At 44.5% G+C, this 20,943-nt stretch overlaps 1 protein-coding gene across 1 annotated transcript in view; it reads left to right on the top strand.

The window, feature by feature from the left end:
• Positions 1-7,977: 7,977 nt before the first annotated feature.
• NIBAN1 (niban apoptosis regulator 1) overlaps positions 7,978-20,943 on the top strand; it is an 88,925-nt gene continuing 75,959 nt past the window's right edge. The window contains exon 1 of the mRNA XM_035123412.3: positions 7,978-8,357. Coding sequence (XP_034979303.2) covers positions 8,303-8,357 — 55 coding nt within the window. The 5' untranslated portion in view covers positions 7,978-8,302. The remainder of the gene's footprint in view (positions 8,358-20,943) is intronic.

The raw sequence follows: 20,943 nt of genomic DNA, 5'->3' as shown, positions 1-20,943 counted from the left end.
GAACCTTCTCCTGCTCAGTTCTGGACTGGTTTGCAGTACTTTTCTTTATATAGAATCTTTTTTTTCCTCTGTAGGACCATTGTTGTGCCCTGTGCAGCTGGTGGGTTTGAGGGATTAGTGGATGCTGGGAGGTGAGGTGATTGCCTGTCAGCGATAGTTAGACAGTAAACCCTATTATGTTCTATGCAGCTGAATAGTAATGGCCAAGGGGAAAGTGCTAACCAAAGTGGCAGTGCTGAAATAGGTTCTCTGTACAGTTAAGAACTGGCGGACAGGTGCGCAAAGATACTTTCAACACTCTCTGATAGAGGAGCGAAGCAAGCAGGAGTGAATCCCTGGTTAGCAGAAACGGGTTCTCAAACCCCTGGCAACTAGTGGCATCGGCTGGCTTTGCAATCAGGGCACGCAAGTAGGGTTGCCAGGCTCACTAGAGGACAGGACTTCTGTGCCTTTAATTGCCCTGTTCTCTTTTGAGTCTGGAAACCTTAAAGAGAAACCAGCAGACCCTTTGCTTGGAAATTAAACAAAGGGTCTGCTGGTTTCTCTTTAAGGTTTCCAGACTCAAAAGAGAGCAGGGCAATTAAAGGCACAGAAGTCCTGTCCTCTAGTGAGTCTGGCAACCCTACACACAAGCCTCAGTGAACGACTTTCTCCCCCTTCACAGACACACCTTGATGACATCACCTCCAATACAGGAGGTGGGGAGGTGAGCCCCCTTCCCAAACAGAACAAACTGACAATAACTTATAATAAGTCTAAACCTTAACACTATGTACAGAACACCACACCAGAAAGAAGAGAGATAGAAAGAAAAAGGAAATCCAGGCTCCTTCTGGCCTTGTTATCATAGTCAGCATGACCTTGAGGAGATAACAGTTAGTTTAAGCCAGCTATACTCAGCTTCTATGAAGGAATAACCCAAACACCACAAACCTTCTGCTTGTTTCACACAGATAAGCTTCCAGAACCCTCTTGAATTAAGTAGAATAGGAAAGATCTCTACACATCAGAGCCAATACTTTCTGCACTAAATGCACCCTTCCCTCTTCTGAAAAAGGGTGGGCAACCATAGCTGATTCAGTCGCCAACCCAGACTGGAACAGGTCTAGAAGATAATCAGTTTCCTCCGATAATGTATGCAACTACACTATTAAAGTAAGGTACAGTATGTAGATCAAAAAGAAAAAGGAAGATAAAAGGGATTAGTTCAGACCAGGTTGAGAAGTCATAGGGAAGGGGAGGGTGGGAGGGGGTTGTCGAGGGGAAAAAATAAGACAACTGCAACATTGTCATGGCTGTAATTTGTTTTTATTGATTGTGATCGATTGTAATTGTTGTGATACAAAATAAAGTTTGTTTTTTTAATGTGTGCAACTACACTGCTACAACCCTCTCGAATACCTTGCAACTTGGATGTTTGCAACTTGGATGTTAAATAACATTGGGTCCAGGGTGCCGCTTCTGACAGCAAACTTTAATCAGCTATGAAGAACAAGGAAGATTGAGTGGTTACATGCTTACAATAACCTCATCTGTGTTGCCAGGCCACAAAAACCGAATATTAATATTAATTTATTATTTATACCCTGCCCATCTGGCTGGGTTTCCCAAGCCACTCTGGGCGGCTCCCAAACACAATTTAAAAAAACACGATAAAACAGCAAACATTAAAAGCTGCCCTAAACAGGGCTGCCTTCAGATGTCTTCTAATAGTCAGATAGTTGTTGACATCTGATGGGAAGGCGTTCCACAGGGCGAGCGCCACTACTGAGAAGGCCCTCTGCATGGTTCCCTGTAACCTCACTTCTCACAGGGAAGAAACCTCCAGGAGGCCCTTGGAGCTGGACCTCAGTGCCCAGCCTGAATGGTGGGGGTGGAGACGCTCCTTCAGGTATACTGGGCCGAGGCTGTTTAGGGCTTTAAAGGTCAGCACCAATGCTTTGAAGCTGAACCCACAAAACAAAGTTTGATTGAACATTGGAAACCTACCATAACTCAGAACTGCATCATCTGTAGCTAGAGGTGAGCAACTTTATCCTCAAAGTGCCTAGCAAACCATTCACAGTGGGCCTGAGGTTTCCTGATCTCTGTCCACTGAAATAGGTGTGAGAAAGCCTATGGGCCATCCTCTTTGGGGCAACTTCTTGAGAATGTGATGGGAGCAAGAAAGCTGGCCCTCCTCACTGCTTTTACTGCCGTTCAGTAAGCATGATAATGTGCTCCAAAAGCATCCTCAGTTGGATTTGCTGCAAGAATTCTGCCCTCTGCATTCTAGCCATTCTCTGGCCTGTTTCATGGCATGCAGCTCCTTAGTTACTAGGGACCAGAGCGTGCTTGGCAGTGTGGGAGAGCGACCTTGGGAGCGACCTTATGGATAGCCCTCTATATCTCACCATTCCCCTGTGAGACAAGGGCCTCAGCAATATCGCCAGCTCTACCTACCAAAAAAAACCCCAAAACTTTCAGGTATCCATACGTCTCGGGTGGACCACCCTAAGGAGTGGTCTGGCCATGAAAATGGAGGTAATAGAACCCACCCTTATTTTGAGACCACCAATCTTACCAGAAGGGGTGTATCCCATATGCATTGGGCCAATTTTAAAAATAAAAAAAAGGTAAAGGACTCCTGGATGGTTAAGTCCACTCAAAGGCAATTATGGGGTTGCGGCGGTCATCTCGCTTTCAGGCCGAGGGAGTTGGCGTTTGTCCACAGACAGCTTTCCAGGCCATGTGGCCAGCAGGACTAAACCGCTTTTGTCGCAACAGGACATCGTGATGGAAACCAGAGCACATGGGAACGGCATTTACTTTTCCGCCACAGCGGTACCTATTTATCTACTTGCACTGGCGTGCTTTCGAACTGCTAGGTTGGCAGGAGCTGGGACAGAGCAATGGGAGCTCATTCCGTGGCAGGGATTCAAACCGCCGACCTTCCAATTGGCAAGCCCAAGAGGTTCAGTGGGTTAGACCCCAGCGCCACCACCCGAGTCCCACCTAAGGACGTGCCTGAACAATGACCAATGACCTCTTGAGAGAACCCCATGGAGCTGGAGATCAGGAAGTCCTGAACAACAACCTTAGTGTGGACATTTGTTCCCCAGGACAGCAGTTATGGATTTCTCCAACTTAATGCCAGAGACTGCCTTTGCCAGCTCAGTCACTGAGGCTGCTATGCAGCGGGGCAGTGGCACACAAGCAGCCCCCCCCCCATCCTTTTATCTTTGCCCACACACCAGGTGCTGACTAGGAGATGGTTCTAGTTGACTAGAAGAGGAAACGTCAGGGGGCGTAGCCTGCATGACAGGTGCATCAGCCCTTTCCTTTTATTCACCTAGACATCCCAGTTGCGTCCCATTGCAATTATAGTGCATATCTGTACCTATGAAAACAAACCCTCTGTTGAGCTCACTTCAAATCCTCTCAGGACAGCTCTTGTCTGCCACCTTGTGGAGATTTTCCATGAGGATTGTGTGGCAGGAGAGACTGCAAGTTCTTCCAGATAGAGTACTGTATGACAAGAGGGGGTGCAGCAAGTTGCAATCCTATGCCCGTCTACTCAGAAATAAATCCTAGTGAATTAAATGGAACTTGCTTCGTAATAAATTTATGTAGGATAGCAGATCCCCCATCCAGGATAAAGGGGACCAAACTTTCCCTCTCCATTGGGTAAATGTAATTGAAAATGCCATTTATAAATATTGGAAATAAATAAATGATAAAAAAAATGGGAAGTTACAGGTAGGTAGCTGTGTTGGTCTGACGCAGTCAAAATAAAAATAAAAAATCCTTCCAAAAATTGGGAAATTAGTGAATACACATGCGTGAATCAACCGAGGAATTTCTTAGTTAGGTAATATGTAACATGAAAACATTACATTCTGCATGGCTGTAACACGCTATAATTGCAAGTTGTTATATTTAATAAAAACTGGGTGAATAATAGATGCAGGTGGCGCTGTGGGTTAAACCACAGAGCCTAGGACTTGCCGATCAGAAGGTCGGCGGTTTGAATCCCCGCGACGGGTTGAGCTCCCGTTGTTCGGTCCCAGCTCCTGCCAACCTAGCAGTTCGAACGTCAGAGTACAAGTAGATAAATAGGTACCGCTACAGCAGGAAGGTAAACAGTGTTTCCGTGTGCTGCTCTGGTTCGCCAGAAGCGGCTTTGTCATGCTGGCCACATGACCTGGAAGCTGTACGCCTTCTCCCTCGGCCAATAACGTGAGATGAGCCACAACCCCAGAGTCGGTCATGACTGGACCTAATGGTCAAGGGTCCCTTTACCTATATTTAATAAATTCTGAAATAAGAATTAAGCCATGTGTTAGCATTTCAAATTCACTGCGTTTTAAAGCAATACATTATATTGGGCTTGTTTTGTGTGTGTGTGTGTGTGTGTTTTTAGGAGTCCCATCACTTTAAGATTAATAAACCTACTTGTGTAAGCTCAGTTCTTTATCGGAACTAGTTTTGGCTGTTTGTTGTCTTCAGGCTTGGAGGAAGCGTATGATTAAGATAATAATCGCCCACAGTATTTACATAGCTTCACATTGGTAACAGTTGCTATCTAGGAAAAAACACACATAATGCCTGTTTAATACAGCATTTCTCAAACTGTGCTGAGCTTTGCTTCCCCTATGATTCTAAACTTTCCACTGTCTGAACATCCCATCCCATCTCCTTGGTACCAACCATTTGCACCCAGCAGAGCCTCTTTTAGTAGTGCTGCAAAGCCACAGAAACGGCCATATTTAAGAGATCAGGACCAAACGTATTTGCAAACCTAAGGATTCCCCCATGGCATGTGTATGCTGTCATAAGCTCATTTTCTCACAGTCGTCCATAGTTTGGATCCGACCTGGAAAACATTGCAAGCCCATGCTGTATGTTCACATGGCTATTGTGTTGTATATTTTATTGAAAATGAAGAATAAAAATGTAACAGAAGAGGTCCTGCTACTGCCACCTCCCAGCAGAGCTATTTACACACATCTGTGCACATGCAATTGGCTGCTTATGACAAAAGTCTGTGGGTTGAGGCACTAACATGGTTGGCATTGGCAAGCGGTGGTTCTGCAGAAGAACAGCATTCCAAGGCTTGGGAGCGAAAAGCTACCTACTTCCTAGGCAGAGCTCAGTAGAAAAACAACAACACTACTAATATCGGATAGCGCAGTTGGTTAGAGCATGGTGCTGATAATGGCAAGGTTGCAGGTTCGACCCCCATATAGGACAGCTGCATATTCCTGCATTGCTACGGGTTGGACTTTAATGATCCTCAGGGTCCCTTACAACTTTGCAATTCTGTGATTCTGTGCACACTCAAAACTGAGCTCCATTACCCTCTAGAATTGCCAGGTGGAAATTAGAATGGGGCTCCTGCACCTTTAACAGGTCATGTTTTGGCAAAGAAAACATATATTTTTATTTCTTGAATAAAAGGAATTCAGGGCAGCATACAATTTTGTCCCCACAATAACTGTGGTATGTAGGTTAGGCTGAGTGATAGAATGAAAGTTGTAAGCTACCTGTATAAGGTATTTATCCCTGTGGCTCAGTCTTGTTTATTCTGCCTGGTGGTAGCTCTCCAAAATCTCAGGACAGAGATCTTTTGTGGGAATGTTCAGGGAGGCAGGAGAGGATATATTGTTTATTAATATCCTTCCGAACTTGCCCTAGCAAGTTCCTTTACTTAGCAGAGTTTCACATGCCCATTTTAAACGCTGGTTGCAGGCTTGTGTAAGCCTCTCACTATCAGGTTCCTGGTAAATTCCCTTATATCCCTCTTAAAAGAATAAACACGCCACAATCTTGTGTAATGTACAGTGGTATCTCTGGTTAAGAACTTAATTCGTTCCAGAGGTCTGTTCTTAACCTGAAACTGTTCTTAACCTGAAGCACCACTTTAGCTAATGGGGGGGTCTCCTGCTGCTGCCGCACCACCGGAGCAAGATTTCTGTTCTCGTCCTGAAGCAAAGTTCTTAACCTGAGGTACTATTTCTGGGTTAGCGGAGTTTGTAACCTGAAGCGTTTGTAACCCGAGGTACCACTGTATACAAAAGTAGTTTACTCACATTCAGTTCACAGATGGATCCCTGAAGGCAGACTTAGTTACAAAATATATACATGTGGAGCTATCCCATATGGGGATAATTGCAGTCTCCTCTGTTGGCTAAAAGCTGCTCCAACGACGGAGGAAGTCGAAAAGAGAGAGTGTGCTGCATGCCTTGCCCCTTATGTTACCTGGACAGATAAGGTCACACCCACCTCTAGTGACATGCAAATGAAGTATGTCACAGCCAGGAGGAAACAGGAAGTTTTCAACTGGCTGGACCAAACATTCCCCCGCATGTCCACTCTAGGAAAACAAGGAATGTTGTACTTGACTGCTACTTACGTATCACATCCCACATCTTTCACATCACCTGCTACTTGACCCTTTTAAACAGAGACGCATGCCCTCTGCCACTCAGCTGTGGGTCCTCCTTGCAGCACCCCAGATAGAGCACCTTGCCTGAAGCTTTGCTTCAAGGTCGAAGTATGATTTAAACTCACATATCTACTACACCATTCTGCCACTATATCTCCACAACCATACCTTTGACGTGACATCACTACAAAGGCTTTTGAAAACGGGTTAGTATGTCCAAGTTGCACTCTATGGCCATGATCCAAAGAAGAAGGGGGGGGGAAGTGGGGAAAAAAATCAAAACATGTGCTTCATGCACGCCAGACTGTGCTGTATCCATTGCTATGACAGAACCACTTATAAACCATTTTTCCAGCCATGCCCATGCTGGCCCACCAATATTTTATTGAAGTTGCCACCCCTGATCCGGATTTTCCTGTTCTGGGGAAAATTGGGAAAGTTTTATGGGGGGGGAACACCCCCTTGCGGTATCTGAACCAGTATCTGAACGACCCCTTTCCCAGTAGGAGTGGGGAGCCCCCACTGCAGCAAAGACCTTTTATAACTCAGGCATCTGCGAAAGATGCACCAATTGCACGTTCCTATAACCCTTGTGAGCGAAACCCTCGGGAATCTCGTACTCCCAGCAGGGTCACCCAAGGCGGTAAGGTCAAAAGGGAGGAGCTAGACAAAGAATGATCCAAGAAGTCCTCAATGGCAGAACAGGCGGAAGATAACAAGCGGGATGTTGCAACAGCTGTGAAGGTGGACAAAGGCTGCAGCAGATAAGAATCGATAAGATAATATAATATACTTATGCCATCAAAATAGAGCCTTACTGCGAAAACTGTGCATTGGGTCAGTGTGCACTGATCTACACACATAAAAACAAATTCACGCACAGGTGTTATATTTTAGTGAGATCTAATTTATATATTTTAATTGCTGCTACGGTATATCTGTACTGTTTGTTATACCAAATTGAAAATTTAAATAAAAATAAAAAAATTCCTTCCAGTAGCACCTTAGAGACCAACTAAGTTTGTCATTGGTATGAGCTTTCGTGTGCATGCACACTTCTTCAGATACCTGCCTACCTACCTATGGTAATTTATGGACCTAATAGGTATCTAAAGCCATTTGCACATAGAATCATAGAGTTGGAAGAGACCACAAGGGCCATCCAGTCCAACCCCCTGCCAAGCAGGAAACACCATCAAAGCATTCTTGACATATGCCTGTCAAGCCTCTGCTTAAAGACCTCCAAAGAAGGAGACTCTACCACACTCCTTGGCAGCAAATTCCACTGCCAAACAGCTCTTACAGTCTGCATAAGAAAATATGTATTTTATCAAAGTCATTGTTGAACTTATCTTATATTTTGAAAATGTACATCCAGGGTTCCCCCCTTTATTTTTTTGGGGGGCCCCCAAGAGAGTGGGGTCCTAAACTATAGCTTGTTTAGCTTATACGTAAATCCGGCACCCACCCACCCCGCCCGCGCTGGATTAAGACCGTGTTCGTGGAAGACAATCTTACTCGGCTACGAGTGATCGCCAAAGATAGAAGAAGGAGGAGGAGGAGAGAAGCAGCAGCAGCTTCGAGCGCTTCTCCCGCTGGCCGAGCGCGCCGCCTTGCCTGGCGACCCTCTTGCCCGGAGGCGCTGCGGGAAGGAGGCGCCTGCGAGGGCGGCGCCCTCGGGCGGGAGGAAGTTTAAGCGCTGGGGCTGCGGAGGTGGAGATCGAGAGGAGAAAAGCGCCTGGGCTGCAACCGCTGCCCGACAGAGCGAGCGCGGCGAGGAAGAGGTCGCCGAGATCGCCACCTCCTCCCGGGGTTGTTGTTGCGCTTGCCGCTGTCCTTCACTGCCTCCGCCGCCCCTTCGAGCACCGGCCAGCCATGGGCGGATCGGGATCCAGTTTGCTCGACGAGAGCAAGTGCACCTACATCCGAGGTAAGAGAGCCGAGAGCGCAGCCGGGACTGGCCGGGCTCGGGAAATGGGCAAAAAGGAACTTTGCAAGCGGGGTGGGTGGGAAGAATCCGGCCTTTGGGGAAAGAAGTGTGCTTGTGCGCGCGCTTGGGACGCGGGTGGTCGTGTGAAAAAGCCTTGCGCTAGGCAGCGAGGAACTTTTTAAAACTCGCGTTTGGAAAGGGGAGCCCCCTCGGCGCTGCCACGCGCTCGGCTCGGCTGCCAGCTTCCCGAGAGCTTGGAAGACGTGCTAAAGCGGCATCCTGCCGAAAGGAGGAGCGTCGACTCTGGAGATGTCCCTGATGAACATCTCCAACGGATGAAGGAGAGGGTTGTGTGGTTGTTGCGTTGCGTGCGTGCGTGCTATTTCGGGGCCGATTCCGGGCTCTTTTAGTGGTTTGGCACGGTCTCCAACGCCAGGTCTCCGCCTGAAAAAGATGACACGCACACGACCCGTCGCCCTGCACGTGGGAAGGAGACCTTGCGGAGAGGGGATCGGTCTCCAGGCGGTTTGTTTTGCTCGCCGCCTGAACATACGCGTGCAGCGCGATCCTATGCGTTTTGCTCGAGCGAAGCAGGGCTTGCTGCCCCTGAGTCTGTGTTAACTTTAAATTGGGCGTGAGTCCCATTGAACTAAGCAGGACTTACTTCTGAGTAGACCCGGACCGTGGCCTAGGATTGCTCCCCTGTTGCACCCTTAGTTCCGCACGGTCAAATCTGGGTCCAGCTGCCGGGGTGGCGGATCGAGGCGCAAAGGAGCTAGAAACACGGACGGTATATACAGTATAGTACATAGAAGAAAGTGGTGAGTGTAGGAATTGGGCAAAGAGGTGTTACTTTGCTATTTACAGTCTGCAAATGGAAAAGGAATGGTAGATTTGTGGCAGCTGTGCAACGGTGGAATTCTGATACTTGGTGGAATATATAACACTTACCTGTTATAATCATCTCTAGGGAAGCAAAATAGGGATTCCATCCTATACAAGACAGAAGGGGGAATGCTTGCTGTAGGATAATGCCCGCTGCCTTCTTTTTCTTTTCTTCTTAGATGCAGATTTCTTTAATTGCATGACCATGCCACCAAAATATGCATCCCATTGATGTTGCCCCTAAGCAGACGCAGGGTATTTCATCATGCACCAAAACATCAATAAACTCATTTCATTCACAAGAAAGGAAACCAGACACCTACTAAGCTCAAAAAGCCAATTAACAGTGAGCTACTGTATGGGGAGAGAGGAGGTACCTCTGGTTTGTCCACCTTTGGTCTTCATCCTGCACTTGGCCCTCACCTGGGCTCCTAAGTGCTGTCAGTGTGCAACAGCGGCCACACCCTGGGAACAGTTATGATTGGTCGGCTAAATCAGGTGAGGGTAGCCAACAAGTTTCAAACCCTTGGTGAGTTAGGGACTTCCCCTGCACGTGAAGACAGGCTCTGGTAGATTGTGTGGGCGAAACCAATCGTGGGTCCGGTGGTCAAGAAGGCAGTTTCTGCATTTGCTGTAAAGGGAAGTTGGGGGCAGATGGGGCTCGTTGACCTCGAAAGGTAGCCCACCTAGGAGAAGGAAAGCTCTGATCCGAAATCTCTGCAGCCTTGTGGGATATCTTTGGGAGAAGAAAATGCTAAGGAGTAAACCCTACACAAATCCAGAGTCGCTAAGATGAGGGTGGTACACTTCCTGGCAATTCCAGTAGCCAAGCTGGTGCCAAACATCTTGCTCCGCTTTCCTTTGGAGGCTGAGAGGGGAGGTCTTGTCTTCTGGGCAGCCCAGGACCTTCTTACAGACCACCCAGGCTTGTGCCCCAGGGTGGCTGCTTGGGTGCTGATGCTGATGCTAATATAATAATAATAATAATAATAATAATAATAATAATAATAATAATAATATAATAATAAAAATTTTTTAATACCCTGACCATCCGGCTGGGTTTCCCCAGCCACTCTGGGCAGCTCCCAACAGAATTAAAAGCACAATAAAACATCAAACATTAAAAAGTTCCCTAAACAGTGTGATTTCACCCCCAGAGGTGCACTCCATTGTCTCTCGAGACAGTCGGATGCCAACAAAACTATTGCAAAAACCCTTCTGAATAGATATGCCTTAACTAGCTTTTTAAAAGACATAATCAGTGATTAAGGTGGGAGTTCCTCCCTGGGCAAGGGCATTTCACAAAGCAGTTGTTGCCACCAAGTGAAAGAAACCCCAGCTGCATTTTTGCCACCTGCCTAACTGTAAGATCTCTGAGCAGGTGGGGATGCATAGGAGAGGATACATCCCTTTCACTCCTTTCTGTAACAACATTGAGTACATAACCTAGTGCCTTACAACTCTGACAAACTTTGCTCATGACATCCCTTTGAGGTAGGCCAGGCTGAAGCAAAGCAGGTATGGATTTGGCCAGTCTTTGGATGAGAGCCCACGATGGCTCCATTTAAGAACAAACAGAATTATAATATATAATTATTTAAAGACATATAAAAATGAAGGAGGGTATGCAGACTGGCTGTAGGTTAATGTCTCTAGAAATGCCTAGTTAAACCCAAAACATATCCAGAGAACTGCATCATCCTCTAATAGGACATTGCAGGTTGATCACTCTGGTGTGCAAAAAGTGTTGCTTATAGCTTCCATTGAAAGCAGAGATGGACAAATGCAAAGGTAAGATAGAGATGTAGTTTAACATGCAGGGATGATATTCCTTCTGTCCAAATTCCTTTTCCTACCAAATTAGTAAAGGGATGAGGGCTCTCTCCTGTTTTGCTTTAGATCACAGCTTGTGCTACCCACTGCCATTACGGAAATAATGCAACTTGTATTCTGCACCAAAGGAAACTGTATTTTGACCCCAAAGGAGCCAAAACCAAAACACACTGACAATAAAGCTGATGGAGGGGTGGGGGTGGGAATAATAATTTAAAGAGTTTATGGCTGAAAACAACAGTATAAATATTTCTTTAAATATATGACCAAAAGGGAGCGTGCTGTAGAAGCTTAGATCGGTCAAAGAGGAAATGTATTTAAAATGAGCATATTAGTTAAAAGGATGTTGACGGAGGATGCCGGGAGGTGATTTGAAACCACAATAATAGAGGCTTAGGTGAATTTACACCGCAGATTAGGAAACGAGCGAATTAATCCAGAACGATGCCAGCCTGGCTAATAAGCAGAATAGCGGAAGTTATCAAAGGCAAGGTCACTGCTTTTTAGAAGTGGAAATCTTTTCGCTCATAGGAAAACAGAAAGGAGCCTAAATGGTAAATTGACAAGAGCATAAATAGGGAAAAGGTGAACTTGAGGAGCATATTACTGAAGAAAAACATTAAAGCTGATAACAAAACTCTTTAAATGCATCTGAAGCAAGAGACCACCGTGTGGAGGTGGTTGGACCTTTAAACAAGGAAGGAGTGAAATAATGGTTAAAGGAGAACAAGGAAATTTCATAAAAATTCTTTGCCTAAGTCTTTGCTGTGAAAGGTGTTGGATCATAGATACTCATGCCTGAGCTGCTTTTACAGGGTGTGTTTGAGTCAAATGGAGGTGGAAAGAAGGAAGGTTCTAGAACTCTGTGACAGATTAAAAGTGCACAAGCCACATTCCAGGTGGCATAGACCTGAAAGCTCTTTGAGAACGGAAATGGGACATTGCTGATCTCCTACAGATAACATGTAATTATCAGTAATGCTGGGCTCCTTACTGGAGGATTAGAATGTAGCCAGCATGATGCTCATTTTTTTAAAAGAGGGTACCGAGGAAATTACAATACAGTGTACCTTAATGCCTGATCTAGATACATACTGTAGGTGAATCATTAAGTACAGTGTTTCTCAACCACTGTTCCGCGGCACACTAGTGTGCCGCGAGACGCTGGCTGGTGTGCCGCGATGTGCGGCGACGAGAAGGGCGATTTGCATTGTCACGTGCCTGGCGGCCGCCAATATACAACGCTGACCCGCCAGAAAGCAATATTTCTCCTCCTCTTTCCCAAAGCTCAATGCAAACGAGCCTGGCGGCCGCCAATACACAACACTGACCCGCCGGAAAGCAATATTTGGCAAGTGTTTCTTACAGTCATAATTATAATATAGGGCAGCACAGAGTTAAATTTTTTAACCTTTTTAATGGTGGTGTGCCTCGTGATTTTTTTCACGGAACAAGTGTGCCGTGGCCCAAAAAAAGGTTGAGAAACACTGATTAAGTATATAGAGAAACAAGTCTTGCCAAGGAAGAATGAGCATGGTTTATGCAAAGGGAAGTGTTATGTCACCAGTGCGGTTGTTGAGAGTGTCAACAAGTGTGTCAATAGAGACAATCTCAAAGGGGTCATATACTCGGACTTTTGAAATTCCTTTTTACAAAGTGCCTCACCAGAGAATCCCTGAGCATTGGCTGTCTTGGGGTACAAGAATGGGTGCTCTTACGGGCCAGTAAGTGGTTAAAAAGTAATGGAAAGCTGAGGATAGGAGTAAGCAGACAGTTCTCAAAACAGAGAGTAGTCCTCCTCTACTAAAAGATCTCTGTTGAGACTGATAGTCTTTTATTTTTCAACCAATAATCTGGCGTCGAGGATGAATAGTGAAGTGGCCAGTTTTGTGGACAACAAGAGCAGTGCAAACCTATGCAGATTGAGCAGAGCTCTGAAAGGATCTCTCCACACCTGGGTGAATGGGAAACAATAGCAAATGAGGTTCAGTGTTCGTGTAAGTGTGACATGATGCAGGTTGCGATGGGGGAAGATTTTTACTTATAAACTGATGGGGTCTGAACTGACAGAGGCTAAGCAAAAAGGAGATATTGTCTCTGTGGTGGATAACTCAATAGAACACCAACTCGGTATATATAGGTGACTAAGGCAATTTCCACACTAGAGAGTGTAAATAATGGAATTGAAAATAAGAGCCTTAACTATAGCCACATAGAAACTCTCACCTCTACTGAATATACCAGTTGCATAATTTCTTATTCTGTCTAGTTCTGCAGATTTTTATGATTTAGATATCTACTGCTTCTGGTAGTCTTTTGGAGAAGTAAGCAGCTGTTTATATTATTTACTTAGTTATTTATTGCAGTTATATCCCATGTTACCATAAGGACTAGAAACTTGCTTTTAAAGAAAAGAAAGCTGCTCTTGGAAACCTGAATTTTCTATTAAATACCACAAATGTGCCCATGGAATTGTAGAGGAAAACATTCATTTGCCCCTAGACCGGAGCTTTCCAAATTTTTCATGTCGGTGACAGACTTTTTAGACATGCATCATTTCGTGACACAGTAATTCAGTTTTACTAGCAAACCGGCGAGCTGCTCGCTCCCTTTTTAGCCCCGTGGGGAGCGTTCCCGCAACACTCCTACACACTGCGGCCCACACACTAATGTGTCGCGACACATAGTTTGGAAGGCTCTGTCCTAGACAAAGACTGGTTCAATGGGTACGTACCGTACTACTCTAGGTGGGCAAACGGAGGACTTTCAATACCTCATTGGAGTCTTGCTTTTAGTTCCTCATTTTGTTCCTGTGTTGCTGTTTGCAGTATACACGTCACACACAGAGGGGGGGGGATTGGGAAGGCACACATTTATGCTACTTGCACTTGTTTGCGAGTAGATCTGTTTCAGCAAGTGCATCATTGCAGCTCTAAAGAAGTGCAAGGGCTGTGGAATAATTCTTAGGATAAGTTGGAATCAGCCTTAAAGAGTGAAGTCGCATGGTCACAATCCAGCTGCTGTTAGTTTGAATGGCAGAATTAAGCACACGCTTAAACCTTTGCCTTTGAAATCAATGAGGCTTAAAAATGCTTAACTTTGGCTGCAATGCATCTTGATATTTGCAGGGTTTTATTAACTCAATGGACAAAAAATATATGGCCATAAGACTTTTTTCCGGTGCATAAAGATCCTAGCATGTGTGATTTAGCCTCAGTAAATAGGGTGGTTGTTCATGAGAATCAGGTTGTCCTCAGTGCAAATAGCTGAACCTCAAATAGTCATCTCAGCTTTGAATGATACGGCTTGAAATATAAAGGATACCTGAATTAAGCATTTTATTTAGGGTTACCAGGTTGTTACATGCCCAGTTGTGGTGTCTGTTTCTTTAAAATACCTGCAGTGCCAGGAAACTATGCAAATGGCATATTTCCTACCAGCCCTTTTTCTTACCCTTCCTTTGTACACACTGTCGTGGGGCTGCTTTTAACAAATTGGGCTCCATCCCTACAACCTAAAAAGCTTACATACCGGTATATGTGAGGCTTATGCAAGAGATTCAGGAGGCAGTGAGAACACAGTTTCAGGTGGAAGAAAAGTCTGGGAGAAAGGGAAGAAGTTACACAAAATAAAGAAATCAAGATAAGATGTGTTACTGGTTACTTTGCCCTTCAGCAAAGATCTTGCATTGCAAAAATACAAAGTTGATCCTTGTTGAACCAGCTGAAACAAAAATGTCAGCAACTTTGCAACAGCCACCAGGTGTAAACTTTCATTATACTGTATTGCAACCCAATTGTAACAAAAGGTTGTAGAACGGGAGTTAGACAGCTTCTCCAGATTTCATATGCAATCTGAATCAAGTCTACTTAGAAGTAAGTGCTATTTAACTCAGCAGGGCTCACCCTTAGGTAAGTTGGCCTTACTGCATGATGTTATGCGTAAACTCAGAAGTAAACTGCAGCGGATTCAGGCGGAATCACTCTTAAGTAAACACAAAGAACTTCAGCTGAAATCAGCATGCTAATTTTGAATTAGGGTCAGGGTGTGTGTGACAATCCATTCATTCACACGGTCACCTGGTCTGTGAAATAACACCTGTCGATTTGTGTAAGATTTCTTCAACCATTCTCATGGTGATAATCCACATACAATTTACCCAAATGCATCCTAACTCTCAGAGGCAAAGTTTTTCCAATGAAGGCATTTTGAATATTTAGGGTCTTTCCTGCCTGCTGATATCTTTTAGGTACCGGCTATGCTCTCTGAATTTGTTTTAAGGACTAGGGACCTGTTTAAAAGAAAAAAGTAAAGCTGTCTGTGGACAAACGCCGGCGAGATGAGCGCCGTAACCCCATAGTCGCCTTTGACTGGACTGAACAGTCCAGGGGTCCTTTACCTTTACTCTTTTTTTTACCTTAAAAGAAATCTTTACCTATGTGAGTTTCAGATATGAGTACATATACAGGCAGGAGTATCTTGGAATCTTTAGACTTCATGCAGCTCAATTCCATTCTATAAATAAATAAGCAAAATCAGAAGATGTCCACAATCATGTTGGTGGAAATACAGGGTTTTTTAAACATAAAAAACCCCTTCTTATCTGTTTATTATTTGATCTTTAAACGGTATGTCAGTTGTGATCCCAAGGTGGTTTGCAATCCTAAACCTCAAAATAACAACAACAAATAAATAAATAAACAATAAATAAAAAAGTTTAGTAGTATACCTGAAGGAGTGTCTCCACCCCCATCGTTCTGCCCGAACACTGAGGTCCAGCGCCGAGGGCCTTCTGGCGGTTCCCTCGCTGCAAGAAGCCAAGTTACAGGGAACCAGGCAGAGGGCCTTCTTGGTAGTGGCACCCACCCTGTGGAATACCCTCCCACTAGAGGTCAAAGAGAAAAACAACTACCAGACTTTTAGAAGACATCTGAAGTCAACTCTGTTTTAATGTTTAATAGAATATTGTATTTTAATGTTCTGTTGGAAGCCGCCCAGCCAGATGGGTGGGGTATAAATAAATCATCATCATCATTATCATCATTGTTTAAAATATGAAATAACAATACCTCAGATGGACATGGGTTTATTACAGCTGGCCTCATCATGCTAGCTCCTTCCAAAAGGGAAAAAGATATCAGAAGCCAAATTGTGAAGGCATCAGCTATACCTCCAATGGAAGAGAAGACCCTATTTTGTGTCATGGTGCAATGGGCTTCAGGCCCCAACAAGTCAGAAAGGTGTTCCCTTCTGATATATGCATATGGGCAGGCTGGTAGAGAGTGAGACAGCACTTCAAGAATTTAGGTCCTAAATTGTTTAGGGCTTTATAAATCAACGTGGACACCTTTTGAGTTGGGCTTGCAGGCGTCTAATACAAAACCCTTTCTTTCAGGTCCCTGTGTGAACTTCCCCCCGCCCTGCTTTCTTTTTTTTAATTTTTTTGCAACGTCCTTGCCCAATATTCTTGCTTTCCACTCCCTTAACTTCAAGTTCTTCAATCAGCTCTACCTGTTTGATTACTTGTTGAACTTGCTTCAAGGGCAGGCGAGGCTTGTCTTAAGAAACACATTGTCAACAACCGTCTTTCATGTGTTATCTCAAAGCTACTTCCATAAAGGCTTCCGCCTCCTTCCCTTGTTCACGCAACTGCACTGACGCATCGCTTTTGCACAATCCTTGTCTCTTCCTTCCTCCTTCTTGCCTGTGAGATAATTTAAATTCTGTGGCTTTCAGGATAGGGACCTTTCACCTTACAAAGCAGTACACTCAGATCAGAGGTACTTTGCAGATTTTTGGTTAATAAAAGCCAGAATTTCCAAGATTCTGTCATGCACCATTGTGATCAAGAAACAGAATCCTGGATGAAGCTACATAGCAGTAACTAGAATCTCAATGGAGTAGCAGCTGATTTAGCCCTCATCCCATGTTTACCTCACTTTTAGTTCTCCTTTGTAAGTGATTTATTACCATTCATTCCTATACAGAAAAGTCAAGGGTTATATTTGGAGATTTTGCCATTACCCCACAGCTGCCAACACAAAGATGTGCTGTGTCTCCCAACAGCTCTTGCATAAGGCTAGTGCCCTCCAGATGGGACGCGGGGGGTACTGAGGTCTAAACCGCTGAGTCTCTTGGGCTTCCTGATCAGAAGGTTGGCGGTTCAAATCCCCGCAATGGGATGAGCTCCCATTGCTCTGTCCCAGCTCCTGCCAACCTAGCAGTTCGAAAGCACACCAGTGCAAGTAGATAAATAGGTACCGCTGGGGCGGGAAGGTAAACGGCATTTCCGTGCGCTCTGGTTTCCGTCATGGTGGTGTAAGTGACTGTGGAGGCCAATTCTGGATCCACACGTCCTTCCACAGTGGGGACATAGGTTTCTGGGCAAAAGTTCATCATGGTGTGGATTTGACAAGCGTGCCTTCCTCTTGGCACATTTTTCCCTTTCGTCCTGAGTTTGAGCATCTTCAAAGTCCACAACACCTTTGGTAAAGGCTGCTCTCCAATTGGAGCACTCGCAGGCCAATATTTCCCAGTTGTCGGTGTTTATACTACATTTTTAAAGATTTGCCTTGGAAGCATCTTTAAACCTCTTTTGTTGACCACCAGCATTACGCTTTCCATTTTTAAGTTTGGAATAGAGTAGTTGCTTTGTAAGACGATAATCAGGCATCCGTACAACATGACCAGTCCAATGAAGTTGATGTTGAAGAATCCTAGTTTTTACCAAATTCTGTTTTATATCGCATGTTTTTATATCCAATGTTTTGTAAGTGTTTGATACATGTTCTGTATAATAGCGGTAGGTTACCGCTATTATTATTATTATTATTATTATTATTATTATTATTATTATTATGTTTTATGTGTTATGTGCTATGGCCAACCGGCTAATGCAATAAAATTTTGATTTGAAGAATCATTGTTTCAACATTGGGGATCTTTGCTTCTTCCAGTACACTGGCATTAGTTCACCTGGGTTCCCAAGTGATGTGTAAAATTGTCTACTGAAATGTTTAAATGTTTCTCTGATTGCCTGTGAATCTTCCCGCCATGCTTGCCATCCTCTTCTGCCACACCAGTGTGGCACACCACACCCTTTGAGAACCACTGTTTTTTACAGATGGGAAACAATTTAAATCTGTTTTCTGAAATAAAAGCACTGTTACGTAACACATTAATACACGGAAGCCTGTTATTTCTGGGGAAAGCTACAGCTGCCCTCTAATATGGCCCTGCACTGTAATTTGGTTTAAGCACTTGAAACCACAAAGCCATAAATCATAACAGCAGATGAAATATTAGGGTCGGTCAGAAGCAACTGTTATTACTTGGGGGGGGGCACCCCATTTAAGGTTTATACCTGTGGAACCTAAAGCCTACTGTTGGAAGAAATTGTCTAGCACAAATATATTGCCTAGCTTTATTCTGTGTAATTACAAAGAGTCCCCCCCCACACACACACGAGAACAGGAGGAATTACTTCCTGACTAGTGTTTCTTCCGAGGAGATTTGAGATTTCTTCTTCTAGAAAACGTGACTATTGGGCCACATTGGGGCCATTTGGCATTATCACCAAAGAAGGTTGCAAGTGCTAATTTATGCTAGAAAAATTTCACACAGGCATTGCAGTCTACTTGACTAAGTATAGGCTGCAAGTTGGTTTGTCCCTAATGACATTTAAATGGGTGTGTGGCACTAAACAAGTGTACAAACAGTTTAGGGTGGGGCAGTGCTACACTGAGAGAACAGGGCAAAATTATCAACAACAAAAAAGGTTGAATGTCAAGAAAAACAGCCTTGGCAATTAGATCTTAAATTCTTCAGCGGAAATGAGTCCTTGCCGCATGAGACTTGTGGTTTGAGGACTCGGCCGATATCATTTAGCCTCATAACCCTAGATACCTTCCAAGAAGGTTGCTGCTCAGTTTGGTATTGAGGTTAGGGATGGCCAATGATTTTTTTAAAATAAAGAATGGGGGAAATTTATAATTTATCTTCAAAATCATTGTAAACTGTTAAAACCATGAGTAGGATTGGAATGACACTTGTAGTTTAATGGTGAATGTTGGATACAATGAAGTTTAATGGTGAATTTGGGACACAAGGGAGAATTAAAAGATTTGGATTATCATAAAAGATGCAGGAGGAAATGATTAACAATAGGACACACAAAGGGGAGCAGGGGAGCCCAGGAGATTCTTCGGAATCTTGTTTCTGTGTTGGATTTGTGATTGTAAAATTGTAATCTGAAAAACTATATATATATATATATATAGAGAGAGAGAGAGAGAGAGAGAGAGAGAGAGAGAGAGAGAGAGAGAGAGAGATTAGGGATGACCATTGTCTTTGTCTTCTGAGTCCCCCTGTTGTCCATTCAGTGATCATTTTGCCAGACCACCCAAACTTTGGTTGGGCTGCGGCTGTGGGAGGTTGTATCTGAATTCGGAGAAGTGAGGAAGGGAATGCAGATGGACAAAACCAAAAGAGAGGAAGTTTTGAAGGGGCACTGAGAAAACTGAAGAGTGCACGGTGGCCTACAAGACACCTCAATATGCATCTGTGCCATCTAGTTCCTTGGGCTGACTGCCCTGCTTTTATAGAGCCAGGGTGCCCCCCATGACTGGGCAAGTGGTCTGTCAGTGCATCCAGTCAGTCTCTAATGTGATCCATCTCAAGCATGGCTCAACTCAATTCTTATGTCAATCTCATCCCTGAGGGACCTCGGTGTGCCATTTCTGTGAAGCAGCTTTACTGTTTGTCATCAAATGGGAGGAAAGCCTGCCTGGATCCCACAGCGAACAGGGTCAGGTTGGTTGTCAACACAGTATGTTTCCGGGCACAATTCCAACTGTTGGTGCTGACCTTTAAAGCCCTAAACGGCCTCGGTCCAGTATACCTGAAGGAGTGTCTCCACCCCCCCCCCATCGTTCTGCCCAGACACTGAGGTCCAACGCCGAGGGGCTCCTGGCGGTTCCCTCCCTGCGAGAAGTGAGGTTACAGGGAACCAGGCAGAGGGCCTTCTCGGTAGTGGCACCTGACCTGTGGAACGCCCTCCCACCAGATGTTATTATTATTATTTATTATATTCTTGAAGACTGACACAAAAAGCTGTGAAGGAAATGTTGGAAATGGAAGTGGCATTGCAACAAATCATAGGGAAATGTTGGAAGTGGATTTTTTTGGGGGGGGAAGGGGGACAATGTCGAAAAATGAACTCTCAACAGCTGCTTGAGTGCAATGTTCCTTTACCACTTTACTGATTTCCATTCATATTTTATTGAAACTTCGGGGAAGGATCGTATCTTGGCAGTAGAGCTGACTGCTTTCTGTTCAGAATGTTCAATGGTTCAATCTCTGGTATCTTTAGGTAGGGAACGTACCCTGGTAAAGGTAAAGGTAAAGGTAGAGGACCCCTGGATGGTTAAGTCCAGTCAAAGGCGACTATGGGGTTGCAGCACTCATCTCGCTTTCAGGTCGAGGGAGCCGGCGTTTGTCCGCAGACAGCTTTTCCGGGTCATGTGGCCAGCAGGACTAAACCGCTTCTGGCGCAATGGGACACAGTGATGGAAACCAGAGCATACAGAAATGCCATTTACCTTCCCGCCGCAGCGGTACCTATTTATCTACTTGCACTGGCATGCTTTTGAACTGCTGGGTTGGCAGGAGCTGAGACAGAGCAACAGGAGCTCACTTGTAATCGCAGGGACTTGTAATCGTATTTATTCATTTTATAAGAAACAACAACAAACAAATAACATTTCTGACAAACAATGAACAAAATAGAACAAACTAATGAAAAACAAAACTAAAAACAAAAATACATAAAAGCATTTCTTATATAAACCTTATTTTCATTCACATCATC

The sequence above is a fragment of the Zootoca vivipara genome, chromosome 7, assembly GCF_965207765.1.
Source record: "Zootoca vivipara chromosome 7, rZooViv2.hap1.1, whole genome shotgun sequence".
Lineage (NCBI taxonomy): Eukaryota > Metazoa > Chordata > Lepidosauria > Squamata > Lacertidae > Zootoca > Zootoca vivipara.
This window is presented reverse-complemented; position numbering and strand designations above follow the sequence as displayed.